We start from the raw sequence: 15,721 nt of genomic DNA, 5'->3' as shown, positions 1-15,721 counted from the left end.
AACTTCAGACGGGCCGTCACATGTGCCTTCCGGAGCAGGGGGACCTTGCGGGCACTGCAGGATTGCAATCCGTTATGTCGTAATGTGTTACCAATGGTTTTCGTGGTGACAGTGGTCCCAGCTGCCTTGAGATCATTGACAAGTTCCCCCCTTGTAGTTGTAGGCTGATTTCTAACCTTCCTCATGATCAAGGATACCCCACGAGGTGAGATTTTGCGTGGAGCCCCAGATCTTTGTCGATTGACAGTCATTTTGTACTTCTTCCATTTTCTTACTATGGCACCAACAGTTGTCTCCTTCTCGCCCAGCGTCTTACTGATGGTTTTGTAGCCCATTCCAGCCTTGTGCAGGTGTATGATCTTGTCCCTGACATCCTTAGACAGCTCCTTGCTCTTGGCCATTTTGTAGAGGTTAGAGTCTGACTGATTCACTGAGTCTGTGGACAGGTGTCTTTCATACAGGTGACCATTGCCGACAGCTGTCTGTCATGCAGGTAACGAGTTGATTTGGAGCATCTACCTGGTCTGTAGGGGCCAGATCTCTTACTGGTTGGTGGGGGATCAAATACTTATTTCCCTCTGCAGAATGCAAATAAATTCATATACTTTCCACAATGTGATTTTCCGGATTTAATTTGTGATGTGCTATCTCTCACTGTTACCAATAACCTACCCTTCAATTATGGGCTGCTCATGTCTTTGTCAGTGGGCAAACTTACAAAATCAGCAAGGGATCAAATACTTATTTCCCCCACTGTATTTGTTGTGGGGGGACCATAGCTCAATGGAGGCTGAAGAGTACAGTCTCTTGTATTTCCTCTAGCCTTCAATGTGGGTTGCAGCCACTGAAGCCTGCACTACTACCCTTATTGAGGTTATTGGGAGTGGGATAGGGGCAAAGCAAGGGGTGAGGCAGGTCATGGGTGCATCAGGTGGCGGGTTTTTATTTCTCAAAAAGTTGGCAACCTGTGGGCCCACCCAAAAATTGCCTTCTGGCTACATCACTGGCTGGTACTCTGTATAACTTTCAGCACTTTCCTCATCCATTTCTTCCCGTCCCCCTCCCCAATGCAAAACATAAAAGCAGTAATAGTAGCAGCAGTCAACACGGGACCTTTGTATCTGTGTGCACTCTCGGATACTAGAGATAAGTCTAGCAGGAAGCCCATGCAGGAGGATGGGCAGGATTTATGAATGCTCGCTGGTTCATAAGCCCCGTGCTGACTGCCAGTACTGGAATAAATCACAGATTGAAAGGGAATCCACCCTATTTTTGTAACCCCATCTTTTAGTTTTGATCCCATGTGGAGTCCCAATCCTCGAATCCATTGGTATAAGCATTCCCGTGGGGGATGGGGGTGTATGTTAGCCGGGGCTGGAGCAGAGGAGTGATGTACATGTATATTTTACAAAATACACATACAAATACTTAAATTTACAACCCTTGGTGCGTGTGTAAATTTACGTACTACTGGGGGTCATTGTATGAGCTCATGTTGTAAAGGCACATAGATTCTGTTATGAAATTACTCCCATAAGATTCATCAACCTCCTATCTGAATAAAAAAAAACAATTGTGAGATTCAAAATATAGTAAATATTTAATGCATTTGCCTGTGTACCATTTTAACATAATCTAATTTTAGCACCCAGACTAAAATGTATCATCTAAAATACAGTACAGATATTGTCCTCTAAATATTTGGCATTTCACAATATAGAAAATCAAATAAATAATCTTTATCCCAATATGATCTACTCACATTGCTGATGTAGAAAGTATAATTATAGAGCATGTATCTCCTACAATCTCATCTGCATTTTATAACAGGAAAATATCACTAATTTAGTGGGTAAACCAGGTTAGATCACTGTTGAAGCACGTGATCAGTTTTCTCTCTTAGGTCCAAATCTGTGTCCCCTGTGACTAGTGTCCTGCTTCAGCATTTCATCTTTGTTGTTATTCACATAAAAGTGTCAGTGTTGGCTTGCCTCAGAGCTCAAGTTCACTTTCTTTTTTTCTCCGTAAGTATGTTCATTGCTTAGTGTATCTAGTTGATCTTTAGGTGACAAAATGCCCTCATCAACCTGTTTGTTGACAAGGAAGTAATGAGACAGCAAGCACTTCTTTAGACTAAAGGGCGCCCTTATGTCGGTTCCCATTTACCCCATTGCCCTCTGTCATGTGCCTCTTCAGTCCCTGTCTGATAACGGAGTGATGTAGGCCTGTTGTACTATCTACATTCACTTGCAGGAATTCTGCACATCATAAGAAAGTCAAGCCCTCTTCAACTTAGACTAGCAGGCAGAAAATCACATAGGAATTCTACAAGGTTATAGGATACAAATGGCTTTTCTCAACCAAGCAGACTAGAAAGTCAAAGAATTCATGACTCATTTTGGCTTACTGTTTTTCAGCCTGATTATTTGGTTATCCACCCATCTGCTCCAACCTTGTTCTCTATCTGTAGTGTTTTTTGAGGATGGAGGGTGGTTATTACACAGAACTACTTTACAAATAAGTATGTTGTGTTCAATGAAAATAGTGTACTTGCCTGTTACATGAATATATCGCTTTATTTTGTTCATCATACACAGTATATTATAATTGTAGCAGGCTGGATATTGGTAGTTAATGTCCTCTCATAGTGTGAATTGTATTATTTACTGTATAAGAACTTTCTAGGAAGAACTGCTTTCTAGTTCAACCTGAAGAAATGCAGAAAATTAATCACAGGCTTTTCAAAAGCACAAATTAAGGCCACTCTACCCCAAAATAGAAGAAAAGGCCAGCACAGGCAACCTAAAGCGGTACTTGCTACAGGTGGTATCCATCTCCTGCTTTGTAGATCAGGCTCATTTTCGAAAGAGAAGAGCACCTATCTTTCGACACAAATCGGAAGATGGGCGTCCTTCACACAAGGTCGTCCAAATCGGTATAATCGAAAGCCAATTTTGGACGTCCTCAACTGCTTTCCGTCGCAGGGACGGCCAAAGTTCAAGGGGGCGTGTTGGAGGCGTAGCGAAGGCAGGACTTGGGCGTGCCAAACACATGGACAATCTCGACCCACAATGGAAAAAAAAGGGCATCCCTGACGAGCACTTAAACGACTTTACATGGTCCTGTTTTTCTTACGACCAAGGCACAAAAAGGTGGCCTAAATGACCAGATGACCTCCGGAGAGAATCGGGGATCACTTCCCCTTACTCCCCCAGTGTTCACTAACCCCCTCCCACCCTCAAGAAACATCTTTAAAAATATTTTTTGCCAGCCTCAGATGTCATACTCAGCTCCATCACAGCAGTATGCAGGTCCCTGGAGCAGTTTTAGTGGGTGCAGTACACTTCAGGCAGGCGGACCCAGGCCCATCCCCATCCCTGCCTGTTACATTTGTGGAGGAAACAGCGAGCCCTCCAAAACCCACCACAAACCCACTGTACCCGCATCTAGGTGCCCCCCCTTCACCTGTAAGGGCTATGGTAGTGGTGTACAGTTGTAGGTAATGGGTTTTAGGGGGGGTTTGGTGGGCTCAACAGACAAGGTAAGGGAGCTATGTTCCTGGGGAACATTTTATGAAATCCACTGCAGTGCCTCCTAGGGTGCCTGGTTGGTGTCTTGGCATGTCAGGGGGACCAGTGCACTACAAATGCTGACTCCTTCCACGAACAAAGGGCTTGCATTTGGTCATTTCTGAGATGGGCGTCCTTGGTTTCCATTATCGCCGAAAATCAGAAACGACCAAGTCTAGGGACGACCATCTCTAACGACGACCAAAATTTCAAGATTTGGGCGTCCCGGACTGTATTATCGAAACAAAAGTTGGACCTCCATCTTGTTTCAATAATACAGGTTTCCCCGTCCCTCCATCGGGACATTTTGCGAGGATGTCCTCAACAAAACTTGGGCATCCCTTTCGATTATGCCCCTCCACGTGACTCTATAGCTATGGTATGTACTCAGAATAACTTGTGATTGTACATGCCTCTTTCAAGAACAGGCTTTGCACACCTGTACTGTTGAGCATACTGGTAGTTAGGGTTTCAGGGTATCAGCAATTAATATGTGCAAGATAAAGTTGTATATACTGAGGCGAATATTCAAAAGATTTGACTCAGCTGCTAGATCGATATTTTGAAGAACTCGAATGGATCATGTTACTCCTTTGCTGAGTGAATTGCACTGGTTGCCAGTACAGGCTCGGATTAATTTTAAAGTGTTATGCTTGTTTTTTAAGCTTTTAGATGGCACTTGTCCGGAAAGTGATCATCAATTGGTAAAAAAGTTACATTTTAAAACAATATCCAGGAGCTGCAATTATCTGCTCTTAGCTTTTCTCTCCACTAAAAAGTGTGAGATTTAAAGCTTTATTTTCTCTCTTTTTTTTATTTTTAGCTGTTGGTCTGTGGGAAAAGTTTCCTGTGAAATTACGCTCAGTGAGAAGTTATTATTCATTTCGCAAGGCTTTGAAAACCTATTTGTTTACCAATTTATATAAGATCTGATGTTTTATTAATTTTATTTTCTGTAATTCTGATGTTTATATCAGTACTTAATTTGCTCTTATGGAACTTGCCTCAAATCTCAGTTGAGAGAATTGGCAAGAGGTAAGTCCTTTATAACACAATATAGCATAACATATGCATAGCATTTGTAAATGTAGACTAATTTTATGTTTGTAAATGTTTGGTCTTTAAATCACCATGATGATAGACTTCCATGCAAAAAACACCACCTCACCCCACTCGAGGGGAACCTGGTTACAGTCACTTCCTCCCCCATCCTGATCTGTCATTTTCCTTCTGTCATACTATTTCCCCCATGTCAACTATCCACTTTGCCATCCCAAACAAGCTTATCACCTTTCTTCCCTTCTCCCCCAATCCAGCATTCACTAGCCCTCAGCCCTACTGTGACATCACCTGCTGCCGCTACTGCTAACTCGGAGGTAGTATAGGAGAGAGAAGTCTTGGGGCCTTCTGTCCTGCTCCCACCCTTAAATATAGGATGTGACTTCAGAAGGGGGCTGGAGAGGAGCAGGACCGACAGAGTCTTTAGTTGCATACGTCCAACTTAGCAGTATTGGCTGCAGGTGAGGTGAGAGTAGGGCTGCCAATGCAGGGCATGTTGGGGCGCTTCCCACACATTTGGTTTGTGGTGGGTGGTCTGCAGTCAAGATTACAGTCTGCTGCTGTGGCTTTGGGCTGATTTACATTGGAGTACATATTACAAAACTGGAGTGGCAAAGGGATAAAAAGACATTTTTTATGGGGGGTGACACTTGCCACCCCATGCTACCCATAGCAACACCTGTACCTTCACCTTGGACCTGGTCCATCCACAATTTCCGTTCCTTAGTACATAAGTGTTGCCATACTGGAAAAGACCAAAGGTCCATCAAGCCCAGCATCCTGTTTCCAACAGTGGCCAATCCAGATCACAAATACCTGGCAAGATCCCAAAAAAGTACTAAACATTTTATACTGCTTATCCCAGAAATAGTGGGTCTTCCCCTAGTCCATTTAATAATGGTCTATGGACTATTCCTTTAGGAAGCCATTCAGACCTTTTTTAAACTCCGCTAAGCCTTTATCACATTCTCTGGCAATGAATTCCAGAGTTTAATTACACGTTGAGCAAAGAAACTTTTCTCTGATTTGTTTTAAATTTACTACATTGTAGCTTCATCGCATGCCCCCTAGTCCTAGTATTTTTGGAAAGCGTAAACAGACGCTTCACATCTACCCATTCAACGCCACTCATTATTTTATAGACCTCTATCATATCTCCCCTCAGCAGCCTTTTCTCCAAGCTGAAGAGCCCTAGCCGCTTTAGCCTTTCCTCATAGGGGAAGTCGTCCCATCACCTTTATCATTTTCGTCGCCCTTCTCTGCCCCTTTTCTAATTCCACTATATCTTTTTTGAGATGCGTCAACCAGAATTGAACACAATATTCGAGGTGCGGTCGCACCATGGAGCAATACAAAGGCATTATAACATCCTCGTTTTTGTTTTCCATTCCTTTTCTAATAATACCTAACATTCTATTTGCTTTCTTAGCCGCAGCAGCACACTGAGCAGAAGATTTCAATGTATCATCAATGACGACGCCTAGATCCCTTTCTTGGTCTGTGACTCCTAACGTGGAGCATTGCATGTCATAGCTATAGTTCGGGTTCCTCTTTCCCACATGCATCAGTTTGCAATTGCTCGCATTAAACGTCATCTGCCATTTAGACGCCCAGTCTCCCAGTTTCGTAAGGTCCTCGTGTAATTTTTCACAATCCTCCCGTGATTTAACGACTTTGAATAACTTTGTGTCATCAGCAAATTTAATTACCTCACTAGTTACTGCCATCTCTAGGTCATTTATAAAAAGCAGCGGTCCCAACACAGACCCCTGGGGAACCCCACTAACTACCCTTCTCCATTGAGAATACTGACCATATAACCCTACTCTCTGTTTTCTATCTTTTAACCAGTTTTTAATCCACAATAGAACACTACCTCCTATCCCATGACTCTCCAATTTCCTCTGGAGTCTTTCATGAGGTACTTTACCAAATGCCTTCTGAAAATCTAGATACACAATATCAACCAGCTCACCCTTATCCACATGTTTGTTCACTCCTTCAAAGAAATGTAATAGATTGGTGAGGCAAGATTTCCCTTCACTAAATCCATGTTGCGGATGACACCAAGATTTGCAACAGAGTGGACACCCCGGAGGGAGTGGAAAGCATGAAAAAAGATCTGCGGAAGCTAGAAGAATGGTCTAATGCTTGGCAATTAAAATTCAATGCGAAGAAATGCAAAGTGATGCACTTAGGGAGTAGAAATCCACGGGAGACGTATGTGTTAGGCCTTCTGAAAATCCAGATACACAATATCAGCCGGCTCACCTTTATCCACATGTTTGTTCACCCCTTCAAAGAAATGTAGTAGATTGGTGAGGCAAGATTTCCCTTCACTAAATCCATGTTGACTTTGTCTCATTAATCCATGCTTTTGAATATGCTCTGTAATTTTGTTCTTTATAATAGTCTCTACCATTTTGCCCGGCACCAACATCAGACTCGCTGGTCTATAATTTCCCGGATCTCCTCTTGAACCTTTTTTAAAAATCAGTGTTACACTGGCCACCCTCCAGTCTTCCAGTACCATGCTCGATTTTAAGGATAAATTACATATTTCTAACAATAGCTCTGCAAGCTCATTTTTTAGTTCTATCAGTACTCTGGGATGAATACCATCCGGTCCAGGAGATTTGCTACTCTTCAGTTTGTAGAACTGCCCAATTACATCCTCCAGGTTTACAGAGAATTCATTAAGTTTCTCCGACTCGTCAGCTTCGAATACCATTTCCGGCATCGGTATCCCACCCATATCTTCCTCGGTGAAGACCGAAGCAAAGAATTCATTTAATCTCTCCACTACGGCTTTGTCTTCCCTGATCGCTCCTTTTACTTCTCAGTCATCAAGCGGTCCAACCGATTCTTTTGCCGGCTTCCTGCTTTTAATATGCCTAAAAATAATTTTACTATATGTTTTTGCCTCCAACGCAATCCCTCTTAGCTTTCCTTTTCAGCGCTTTGCATTTGACTTCACATTCCTTATGCTGTTCCTTATTATTTTCAGTTGGTTTCTTCTTCCATTTTCTGAAGGATTTTCTTTTAGCTGTAATAGCTTCCTTCACCTCACTTTTTAACCACGCCAGCTGTCGTTTGGTCTTCCGTCCTCCTTCTTTTAATATGCAAAATGTATTTGGCCTGGGCTTCCAGGATGGTGTTTTTGAACAGCATCCACGCCTGATGTAAATTTTTGACTCTCGCAGCCGATCCTCTAAGTTTTTTTTCACCGTTCTTCTCATTTTATCATAGTCTCCTTTTTTTAAAGTTAAACGCTAACGTATTTGATTTCCTATGTATTTCCTATGTATACTTACTTCAAAGCTAATATCAAATCCGATCATATTATGATCACTGTTATCAAGCGGCCCCAGCACCGTTACCTTCCGCACCAGATCATGCGCTCCACTAAGGACTAGGTCTTGAATTTTTCTTTCTCTCGTCATCTCCTGTACCAGCTGCTCCATAAAGCAGTCCTTGAATTCATCATGAATTTTACCTCCCTAGCGTGCCCCGATGTTACATTTACCCAGTCAATATCGGGGTAATTGAAATCACCCATTATTATTGTGTTGCCCAGTTTGTTTGCTTCCCTTATTTCCTTTAACATTTCTGCATCCGTCTGTTCATCCTGGCCAGGCGGACGGTAGTACACTCCTATCACTATCCTTTTCCCCTTTACTAGATCCTGCAGTGCCTGCTAGATTCTCTCTCTTAATTCTGTGGTACAAAGTTTTTAGAACTAAGTGGAAAAGACTATGGAGATCTTAATGCGGTTACAGCTACAAGAATGCCTCCGGCTGCCTTGAGCCTCTTTCTCCTGGACTATCTCCTCAGTGTTTAGGCAGTGATCATAAAAATAGGTCTTCCAGTGACATTTTGTAAATGAAAGCTCTATCCCTTCCAATTCAGGCCTTGTGGGGACTAGGATGGGGACTAGGATTTCCAAGTGATGTCAGACACTGGCTTGCATCTGATTTGGGCCCTAGGATGGGAACTAGGATTTTGAAGTGATGTCAGATGCAAGCTGCATCTGTCATAACTTGGAAAGCGTGTAGAGGGAAAGAAGTAGAGGTATGGAAAATGCTTTCTTTAAAAAACTAATTTCCAAAATTGTACTGCATTACTAAGTACAAAAATACAGTTACAAGTAAAAACTGTGGTCAAAAAAATGTAACTCGTTACATGTAAAATTATTGGCAGTAGTAACTGTACTTCATTACTACCTAACTCTGGGTGAGGGCCCTTAGTAGTTGGAAAGGAAAGTGGAAATTAATCTTTTCATATTCAGCCCCTTTAAAATGTGGCCCAAGTGTACTATATCATAGGCTAGGAATTTAAGCAAAATTTGTACTTCAAATAGATTTTAGTTCTGTGAAGTGCATCAGACTTTAGACTTTAAACTTTCAAAATATGAAAAGGAAAAAGCCTCTGAAACCCAACCTCCAGCCCAAATAGTTATCTTTAGTGACACAGGTTGGAAGACCAACCTCCAGCCCAAATAGTTATCTTTTGTGACACAGGTTAGAAGAAATCATGGGTTCCTTATCTTCATCGGCATAAAAAACCTTTTCTTATAGTGCAGAAGATGCTAAATCTTCACAGAACTGACTATGGATCCAGGAAAACTGTGAAGAAAATAATAAACTCAATTTTAAACTTAACTTCAACTTTCAAATGCAGGGGAGATATTGCGTGTAAATAATTGGTCCAACGCACCAACTGTGGCCAGAGTTTCTCTATATATTAGCTGTCTCAAGGCGTGAACAAACCAGATAGTTTTAGCACGTTCAAACTTCCTGCTCTGGGCTGGAGGTTGGGTTTCAGAGGCTTTTTCCTTTTCATATTTTGAGAGTTTAAAGTCTGATCACAGAACTAAAATCTATTTGAAGTACAAATTTAGCTTTTGTTAAAAAGAGAAAAATTGTTGTGTGATATTGAGATTCTCTCCTCCTTTTTGGGATAGGTTAGGAATTTAACATAAGAACATAAGCATTGCCATACTGGAATAGACCAAAGATCCATCAAGCCCAGTATCCTGTTTCCAACAGTGGCCAGTCCAGGTCACAAGTACCTAGCAAGATCCCAACACAGTAAAACAGATTTTATGCTGCTTATCCTAGAAATAAGCAGTGGATTTTCCCAAGTTTATCTTAATAATGACTTATGGACTTTTCTTTTAGGAAATTATCCAAACCTTGTTGAAACCCTGCTGAGCTAACTACTTTTACCACAACAAATTCCAGAGTTTTATTACACATTGAGTGAAGAAAGAGTTTTTCCAGTTTGTTTTAAATTTACTACTTAGTAGCTTCATTGCGTGCCCCCTAGTCCTACCCATTCTACTCCACTCAGTATTTTATAGACCTCTATCATATATCCCCTCAGCATATTAGATCACTTGTCTCTGCTGAAAATGTTTGTACAATTGTGCAGCCTGTAGTTTGTCCACTGTTAGATTACTGCAACGTCTTGTTAATGAGGATTACTGGTACTGTGCTGAAGACGTTACAAGTTGTTCAGAATACTGTAGCCCAAGTGATTAAAGGAGGTTCCTGTTATGATCATGTTACTCCAATTTTGAAATTGATACACTGACTTCCTGTAAAATTTCGTATTGAATTTAAAATTTTATTGTTAGTTTTTAAAATATTAAATGGTGATATCTCACCAACTCTTAGTGCCACTCTAAGATGCTATCAGCCTGCTTCTTCTCTGAGATCATCTCAGAAACAGCTACTTGATGTGCCTTCATTTCATCAGATTTATTTGAAAGAATGTAGATCATCTATTTTTTATATCAAAGGTCCGAAATTATGGCATGCGCTGCCAGTTGAAATTTGTTTAATACAGAATATAGGTCAGTTTAAAAAAGCTTTAAAAACTAATTTATTTTTTTCAGGCCTTTGGTTCCCTTGGTGTATATTATTTTATACTACACAAATCTAAACTGCTGTATGTTTTATTGTTAGAGTAATATAGTAATTTTTATAGTTTGTTGAGTAAAGACATAATTTTTATTGTTTTGTCCTTTTATACTTTGTATGTGGCTTGTTCCCCACTTAGACTCTTGCAGATCTAGTGGGTTATAAATAAAGTTTAATATTATTGTTGTTATTACTATTATTCTCCAAGCTAAAAGTACTAGACGCTTTAGCCTTTCCTCATAGAGAAGTTGTCCCATCCCCTTTTTCATTTTCATCTCACTTCTCTGTACCTTTCCTTATTTCGCTGTTTCTTTTTTGAGATGTGGTGACCAGAATTGCACACAGTATTTGAGGTGCAGTCACACCATGGAGCAATACAAAGGCATTATAACATTCTCATTTTTTTTTCCATTCCTTTCCTAATAATTCCTAACATTCTGTTTGTTTTCTTAGCTGTCACTGTAAACTGAGTAGAGGGTTTCAGCGTACCATCGATGACACCTAGATTCTTTTCCTGGTTGGTAACACCTTATGTGGAAACTTGTAGCACATAGCTATAGTTTGGGTTCCTCTTCCCCACATGCATCACTTTGCAGTTACCCACATTAAACATCTGCCATTTGGATGCCCAGTCTCCCAGTCTTGTAAAGTCCTCTTGTAATTTTTCACAATCCTCTTGTGACTTAAACACTGTGAGTAACATTGCGTCATCAGCAAATTTAATTACCTCACTAGTTATTCCCATCTCTAGATCATTTATAAATGTGTTAAAAAGAAGTGGTCCCAGTACAAGCCCCTAGGGAACCCCATTATCTGCTCTTCTATATTAAAAATACTGACCATCTAACCTTACTGTTTTCTATCTTTTAACCAGATTTTTAATGCCCAATAGCACATTACCTCCTATCCCATGACTTTCTAATTTCCTCAAGAGTCTTTCATGAGATACTTTGTCAAATGCCTTTTGAAAATCCAGATACACAATACTGACCGGCTTACCTTTATCCACATGTTTATTCACCCTTTCAAAGAAATGTAGTAGATTGATGAGGCAAGATTTCCCTTGACTAAATCCAGGTTGACTTCGGGGCTCATTTTCAAAGCACTTAGCCTTACAAAGTTCCATAGATTACAATGTAACTTTGTAAGTCTAAGTGCTTTGAAAATACGCCTCTACGTCTCATTAATCCATGCTTATGTAAATGCCCTGTAATTTTGTTCTTTTTAATTGGCTCTGCTATTTTGCCCAGCACCAATGTCAAGCTCACTGGTCTATACTTTCTCGGATCACCTCTGGAGCCTTTTTTGAAAATTGGCGTTACATTGGCCACCCTCCAATCTTCCGGTACCATGCTGGATTTTAAAGATAAATTACATATGACTAGCAATAGCTCCTCGAGTTCATTTTTCAATTCTATTAGAACAGTGGCATGTATACCATTCGGTCCAGATGATTTACTACTCTTCAGTCTGTCAAATTTCCCCATTACATCTTCCAGGTTAGCAACCTGTGCTCCCAAGCAGCAAACATAATGCCAGCTTTTTGATAGTATTATTTTTCAGAAGTAACACAGCCTTTTGTTTTTAGAACACTGCGTTCGATTTACGTAATAAATAGGTGCCTTGTCTGTATTTGCCAATAGTGTCCCAAACATATACATTCACTGCAGGATTTACAAATTTGTATAGTCATAAGTGATTTACTCCAGTTTACTTTTGGGGTTCATCAGATCTGACTGCATCTCACATCCATATGAACAATTGTGTTCTTTTCGTCACAAGCGCAATGGTGTGGTGCAAATCCTCATTGAATCAGATCTGATGAACCCCGAAAGTAAATTGGAGTAAATCGCTTATGACTATAAAAATTTGTAAGTCCTGCAGTGAATGTATATGTTTGGGACACTATTAGGACATTGAATGGAAATTTAGTCCCCACATTTTTTCTATCTGGTGGGTTGTAATTTGAATTGCCTGTATTTGCGGCATTTGCATTTCATTGTTACGTATCTCTTTGTTATTTGTATTAACGTGAATTAGAGTAATGATACGCAGGTTAAAGGGCAAATACTGCGCTTTATTGCCATAATATACCTTGAGAACTACCTCATATGCCTGTAGCACACCCAGTAAAAATGATCTGGATAGCTTAAAAGCTGACTGTTCTACTGCAGTTTTATTTCAAGCATATTCATTTTTGATATCCTAAAAACCTGACTAGTTCTGGTGTTGATAGGTCTGATTTGGGAAGGCTTTTGCTAACAACTTTCTTTTTTTTTTTCTTTTTCAGGCAGGAAGCTCTTCTTGCTGCCATTAGTGAAAAAGATGCCAACATTGCTCTGCTAGAGCTTTCATCCTCCAAGAAAAAGAAAACTCAGGATGAAGTGGCTTCTTTGAAAAGGGAGAAAGATCGTCTGATGCAACAGCTTAAACAGCAGGTAAGCACTAATGAAAGGAAAGGAGCAGATGTGGAAGAAGGACTGCAGTGTAATCCTTCAAATTCCTTTTCAGCTAATAATGCACTATTGATATTAACTAATATATTGTGTGGACAAATGTAGTAGCTGATTTATTTATACTGGTTAGAGTTGGCCTTTTCTAACATACTGCTGAAACGTATGCTTATGATCTCTCAGATGTTCGAGTTTCATTCTTAGAGTGTACAAGGTCTTCATCTTAACATGTTATGATTTACAGTGATCCAAAGTTAACTTAATGATATTAGTCAATTTTATAATATTTATTTTGATTTATAAAGTTCAAGAATGTACTGGTAGGTACACATATGTGCACTGATGACCATGAGGCTGAGCATAGTAATGTCAACAGGAAGAATTCCATGACCATTCTTTCCTTGGAGTAATGTCCTGTTGACATGTCTTGACACTTTCTTCTTTAGACATAAAGTTTAATGATTTAAAATATGCTTTTGCTTTTTATGGCAATATACTACCAGCCCTCTGGCCAAAATGAATAGACAGATGATGAAATGACAACAAATATTAGTGAAGCTAACAAATTTGACAGCTCAATAATAATGGAAGATTTAATATGGATGTGTTCTTTTTTTAAATTTTTGATGAGATTAGATGGACACTGGAAATAATTGATTAGTGGGATCTTTGGCATGACTCTGTATGACATATGGATGTGGCAAGCCTGGTTTTGTATTTTACTATTTTTAGAAAAGTTAATTTTGGTCTTCTTGAACGGAGTTTTTTGACTGATGATTACAAGTTTGAAGCTCAGACATATTAGTTAGTTAAGGGCTTATGTGAAAGTGCTGACTACATCTTTCTCCACTATTGAGATTTACTTTATTGGATGGGATAGTCACTTGCAGCACAAGTCTTTTATAGCAGATTTGTACATTTTGCATTTCATTGATCTTATGCTGTCTTCTGTTTTATTATTCTCGGGTGACAGTATTGACTGGAATAAATGTCACATCAGGTCTGCTAGGGAGGGTAGGGACATGGACCTTCACCTATAACAGCTCCATTTCCCTTCAAGTTGAGCCGTCTATTGCTCAGAAGCTACCAGTACTGAAGCACAGGGGTACCAAAGAGGAGGAGTGGATACTAAGTGGCGGATGGAGGATGCGGCAGGAAGGATGCTGGTGAAGAACAAATCCAAGACAACAAGTAGAGTCCAGGAACAGGCAGAGGTGAAGACAGGCAGGTTAGGTTTGAAAGCGATAAACTAGAAAAAAATCATATACAGAAATCAGCAGAGAATAATCCACTCAGAGTTCCACAAGACATCTATCTGAAGACAGAGAAGACTTTAAGGGTTCCTGGGTGTATATATGTGTGGGTGACCAATTGCTGGAAACCTTCTACAAGAACAGTCAGCCCAAGTGATCTTGGAAGTGACGGACCGAGTGGTGTCACCTCATAGAGTGGAGACAGACAATAGTATAAAAGCAAGAAGAGGGCAAGCTCACTCTCTATTTTAGAGTCTGAGTCCTGCAAAGTAAGTTTGTGTATTAAAACTTTCTATACTTGCATCACTGGCTAGCAGATCAAAGCGGTGTACAGTCTAAAACAGATAAAATATGGAAAGAGGACTGCTATATTAAGATAGGAAAGAGACAGTGCAAATGAAACAAGGTCATTCAAAAAATTATTCTCTTGCCCTAAAGTAGCATAACCGGTCATCCAAAACTCTGTAAACTATAGTCAGTCATTAAATACAATTAGCTATCCAGGGAAAAAGCCATAGTTAAAAAAAAAAAAAAAAAAAAAGGGACTTCAGTAGTGTTTTAAATGTGGGGAGAGATGCTTCATTGCGAATAGAGGGAGGGAGATTGTTCCAAAGCTTAGGTAAAATTAAAATAAATAAAGGGCTGAGTGACGAGTAGATTCGTCGTGTGCCAGCTTAGGGTGAGGAAGCACATAATCGATTGGAGTCGAGGTTACGGTTACAGTTACTTTTGATATACTGTGACAGTACCCACCCCTACCCCCCCCCCCCCCATTTTTGAGGGGCCCCATGATCAAGTTTATTATGAGAATGAGTGTGAAACTGGAGAAGCCAGATGAATGGCCTTAAAAGACGTTTACCCGGGATCTTTCTTCTGGTCCATTAGCTCTTCCAGTACGATAAATATTGTAACCTGGTCTAGCATGTTGAATAGTCTATGCTACATTGATCTTCATACTCTGGTTCCCATCTACCATGACTGGTTCATGGGTAATCTTGCTCTCAATTTAATGGTGACATTTCAGAGGAACTTAAATTTTTGTGAACCTGGAAGATGTACTAAAGAGTAGCAAATTGCCTGGACTGAATGGTGCACACCCTAGAGTACTGAAAGATTGCAGATTATTATTATTAGTCTATAACCTATCATTAAAATCATCTTCAGTTCCTTAAAATTGGAGGGTAGTCAATGTAAGGCCAATTTTTAAAATGGGTTCCAGGGTGACCTGGGAAACTACAGTCTGGTGAACCTGGCATTAATCCTGGGCAAAATGCTAGAAACTGCCATATGTTCCCATCCACATGGGCTACATAAACACAAGGTCAGTAGTCAATAAGTCAGCGATAATTAGAGACTGGATAGAAGCAGATCATCTAGGTCTGCTGTTTATAACAGAAACATGGCTGCACCTTAAAGACAACCCAATATTGCACTACCTATGCCCACCGGGTTATAAAGTAATA

General features: G+C 40.2%; 1 protein-coding gene across 1 annotated transcript in view; it reads left to right on the top strand.

Annotated features, from left to right (window-relative positions):
• Positions 1-15,721, top strand: part of LOC115477824 (ELKS/Rab6-interacting/CAST family member 1-like) — a 631,897-nt gene that overhangs the window by 369,754 nt on the left and 246,422 nt on the right. The window contains exon 7 of the mRNA XM_030214916.1: positions 12,843-12,990. Within this exon, the coding sequence (XP_030070776.1) occupies positions 12,843-12,990 (148 nt within the window). The remainder of the gene's footprint in view (positions 1-12,842; positions 12,991-15,721) is intronic.

This window comes from Microcaecilia unicolor, chromosome 9 (assembly GCF_901765095.1).
Source record: "Microcaecilia unicolor chromosome 9, aMicUni1.1, whole genome shotgun sequence".
NCBI lineage: Eukaryota > Metazoa > Chordata > Amphibia > Gymnophiona > Siphonopidae > Microcaecilia > Microcaecilia unicolor.
This window is presented reverse-complemented; position numbering and strand designations above follow the sequence as displayed.